The sequence below is a fragment of the Nerophis ophidion genome, linkage group LG09 (assembly GCF_033978795.1).
Source record: "Nerophis ophidion isolate RoL-2023_Sa linkage group LG09, RoL_Noph_v1.0, whole genome shotgun sequence".
In the NCBI taxonomy this organism is placed as follows: domain Eukaryota; kingdom Metazoa; phylum Chordata; class Actinopteri; order Syngnathiformes; family Syngnathidae; genus Nerophis; species Nerophis ophidion.
This window is the reverse complement of record NC_084619.1, coordinates 70,710,252-70,714,370: the sequence shown is the minus strand read 5'-3', so window position 1 is coordinate 70,714,370 and position 4,119 is coordinate 70,710,252. Positions and strand designations below refer to the sequence as shown.

The 4,119-nt window shown below is 48.0% G+C and overlaps 1 protein-coding gene across 1 annotated transcript; it reads left to right on the top strand.

The window, feature by feature from the left end:
• The first annotated feature begins 2,570 nt into the window (after positions 1–2,570).
• On the top strand, positions 2,571–3,563 carry LOC133558734 (putative protein CRIPAK). Its single transcript, XM_061909885.1, has one exon. The coding sequence runs from the start codon at positions 2,571–2,573 to the stop codon at positions 3,561–3,563; it is 993 nt and encodes a 330-aa protein (XP_061765869.1).
• The last annotated feature ends 556 nt before the right edge of the window (positions 3,564–4,119 follow it).

The window sequence follows — 4,119 nt, the reverse complement described above, 5'->3', positions numbered from 1 at the left end:
ACCACAGCCGAGAGACATTTCAGCTATTAAAATAATTGACTTTGTTTCTTTCCACAAAAGCAATTTCAGGTGAAAATAGCACCAGATGCAAAATAGGAGTACCGCGTTTCCTTGAATTGCCGCCGGGTGTATAGTATGCGCCTGCTTAGAATTACTGCCGGGTCAAACTCGCTTCGCAAAATAATTAGCACATGCTTATTAGCATTACCGCCGGCTCAGGATTAACGCCGGGTCAAACTTGTTTTGCAAAACATTTTTATTAGCACGTGTCTAGAATTTCCACCGGGTCAAACTCGTCACGTCACGAGTGAAACTTCACCGGTCATCATTTTCAAAATGGAGGAGGCTGATTTCAATCTTTTGAAATCGCATAAAGGGAAGAAGATTAAGAGCTATTCAGTAGGGTTTAAGGTCCAAGTTATTGAATATGCTAAAAAGAACAGTAAGCAGCTATGTTTTATTAATATACCGTAGCTGCGTGTGTCAAATACGAGTCATTAAATGACTCCCGCCTCCTGGTGGTAGAGGGCGCTAGTGATCCTTCTTGCGACTACTCGGCTGCAGAAGAAGTGACAACAAGCAGCGATCGTTTATTTTTTCCTCTCGCTTGCACTTTTAACATGGAGGATTACATATCTAAAATAAAACCGTTTTCTAAACTGGACTTTCAATCGAAGCAGGAGGTCTCCATCGAGACAGAGAGACTTTTAAAACTGAAGAAAGATAGGGAAGACTTCTATAAACAAGTTATCGATGCTTTTGATTAGAAGGAGCTGCGCATGGACTTCATTTATAAGTAAAGGTAAGACCATAATAATGTTTTTTTTTAATTAAATGTGCTTTTCATGATGGTATCCTTACATCACACTCAAATGCCTTTGGTACGCGCCGGAGTGAGAAGAGGTTTTAAAATATCAATCAATCAATCAATGTTTATTTATATAGCCCCAAATCACAAATGTCTCAAAGGACTGCACAAATCATTACGACTACGACATCCTCGGAAGAACCCACAAAAGGGCAAGGAAAACTCACACCCAGTGGGCAGGGAGAATTCACATCCAGTGGGACGCCAGTGACAATGCTGACTATGAGAAACCTTGGAGAGGACCTCAGATGTGGGCAACCCCGCCCCCCTCTAGGGGACCGAAAGCAATGGATGTCGAGCGGGTCTAACATGATACTGTGGAAGTTCAATCCATAGTGGCTCCAACACAGCCGCGAGAGTTCAGTCCAAAGCGGATCCAAGACAGCAGCGAGAGTCCCGTCCACAGGAGACCATCTCAAGCGGAGGTGGATCAGCAGCGTAGAGATGTCCCCAATCGATACATGCGAGCGGTCCATCCTGGGTCTCGACTCTGGACAGCCAGTACTTCATCCATGGTCATCGGACCGGACCCCCTCCACAAGGGAGGGGGGGACATAGGAGAAAGAAAAGAAGCGGCAGATCAACTGGTCTAAAAATGAGTTCTATTTAAAGGCTAGAGTATACAGATGAGTTTTAAGGTGAGACTTAAATGCTTAAATAATTAGCGCCCCGGCGGCAGTTAAAGGAAATACCGTATATCGCTTTTGATTTCGTGTGATTCTCTGTATGATTTTAAATATCCAAGAGTGCCAAGAAATTCAAGACAAATGTGCGTGTCTGTTGCTGCTGTGAAAGCATGGAATTATCTAAAGAAAGACTTAAAAAGTTGCAAGAATATCTTTGAATTTAAAAAGAGACAACTGGAATTATATCAAACTGATTTTTGATTTTGTTTGGACGTGTTTAAAGGAAAATGAAAAAGTATGTTGGAGTTTTGGTGGAGGGAACAGTTAAAAAGTCATCTAAAATAAGGTGTGTTAAAAAGGGGGAAGTTATATATAAGAATAGCATTCTTCCATCTGCTCCTTTCTGATCATGGAAATGTACAAGAAACAAAAACAATGACACGTGGCTTGTATGTATGCATGTTCATGGAAGGAATACAAAGAAATGATGGTGATGATGAATTTCAGCTCGCTCGAGTACTAATCAAGTGGGTTGGTACTTATAAATAAAGAAGGTACTATACTGCCTTTGAAAAATACAGCTATTTTTTTCCCCCCTTGGAAAATGATGGCCGAGGCGCATGTGATGTGAGTCAACACACACACGGAGCACTTACAAGTGGACACGGCATAGGGACAGGAGAGGGAAAAAGGACGACTTCAAAACTAACGATCTAAAAGTGACGTTATAAACAAAGAAATGCCGCTCCGGAAGAGGTGCTTTAAAACATAGCGAGTGAGCGGCTAACATCCCTCCACAGTGGACACTGTGTTGGCGCACACATGCCCTCATGGACACTGTGTTGGCGCACACTCGCCCTCATGGACACTGTGTTGGTGCACACTCGCCCTGATGGACACTGTGTTGGTGCACACTCGCCCTCATGGACACTGTGTTGGCGCACACTCGCCCTCATGAACACTGTGTCGGCGCACACTCGCCCTCATGAACACTGTTGGTGCACACTCGCCCTAATGGACACTGTGTTGGTGCACACTCGCCCTCATGGACACTGTGTTGGCGCACACTCGCCCTCATGGACACTGTGTTGGCGCACACTCGCCCTCATGAACACTGTGTTGGCGCACACTCGCCCTCATGGACACTGTGTTGGTGCACACTCGCCCTCATGGACACTGTGTTGGCGCACACTCGCCCTCATGGACACTGTGTTGGCGCACACTCGCCCTCATGGACACTGTGTTGGCGCACACTCGCCCTCATGGACACTGTGTTGGTGCACACTCGCCCTCATGAACACAGTGTTGGCGCACACTCGCCCTCATGGACACTGTGTTGGCGCACACTCGCCCTCATGGACACTGTGTTGGTGCACACTCGCCCTCATGAACACCGTGTTGGCGCACACTCGCCCTCATGGACACTGTGTTGGTGCACACTCGCCCTCATGAACACTGTGTTGGTGCACACTCGCCCTCATGGACACTGTGTTGGCGAACACTCGCCCTCATGGACACTGTGTTGGCGCACACTCGCCCTCATGGACACTGTGTTGGCGCACACTCGCCCTCATGGACACTGTGTTGGCGCACACTCGCCCTCATGGACACTGTGTTGGTGCACACTCGCCCTCATGGACACTGTGTTGGCGCACACTCGCCCTCATGGACACTGTGTTGGCGCACACTCGCCCTCATGGACACTGTGTTGGCGCACACTCGCCCTCATGGACACTGTGTTGGCGAACACTCGCCCTCATGGACACTGTGTTGGCGCACACTCGCCCTCATGGACACTGTGTTGGCGCACACTCGCCCTAATGGACACTGTGTTGGTGCACACTCGCCCTCATGGACACTGTGTTGGCGCACACTCGCCCTCATGGACACTGTGTTGGCGCACACTCGCCCTCATGGACACTGTGTTGGCGCACACTCGCCCTCATGGACACTGTGTTGGCGCACACTCGCCCTCATGGACACTGTGTTGGCGCACACTCGCCCTCATGGACACTGTGTTGGCGCACACTCGCCCTCATGGACACTGTGTTGGTGCACACTCGCCCTAAGCGGCGAGCTGGTGGAACATCTTTTAGCGGTGTCGAGTTTCCCCCGTCGTGATGGATGGTGGTACGTGCCAAGAATGGCTGAGCCTCTCACTGGGCCACCACTATCAACATAACACACACACACACACACACACACACACACACACACACACACACACACACACACACACACACACACACACACACACACACACACACACACACACACAGCTATCCTTCCAGAGCAAAGGTCAGCTATGGTCTCAGCATTTACAGCAGGGCTGTTCCGAGTGTGGCCCCTGGCCCTTCCTTTGGATATTTTCATATTTAACACTAGGGCGGCGACGGTTAGTCGACAGTGTCGACAATCAAATTTGACAATTATTGTTGTCGACAAAAGGTGTTAAAAAAAACCTCAACTGATTATTTGTTGGCAACAATGTTCCTGCGTTAAAATATCAATCAATCAATCAATCAATCAATGTTTACTTATATAGCCCTAAATCACTAGTGTCTCAAAGGGCTGCACAAACCACTACGACATCCTCGGTAGGCCCACATAAGGGCAAGGAAAACT

Excerpts from the sequence above, each read along its gene's own strand:
- LOC133558734 (XM_061909885.1), top strand. The coding sequence starts at position 2,571 with ATGGACACTGTGTTGGCGCACACTCGCCCTCATGAACACTGTGTTGGC.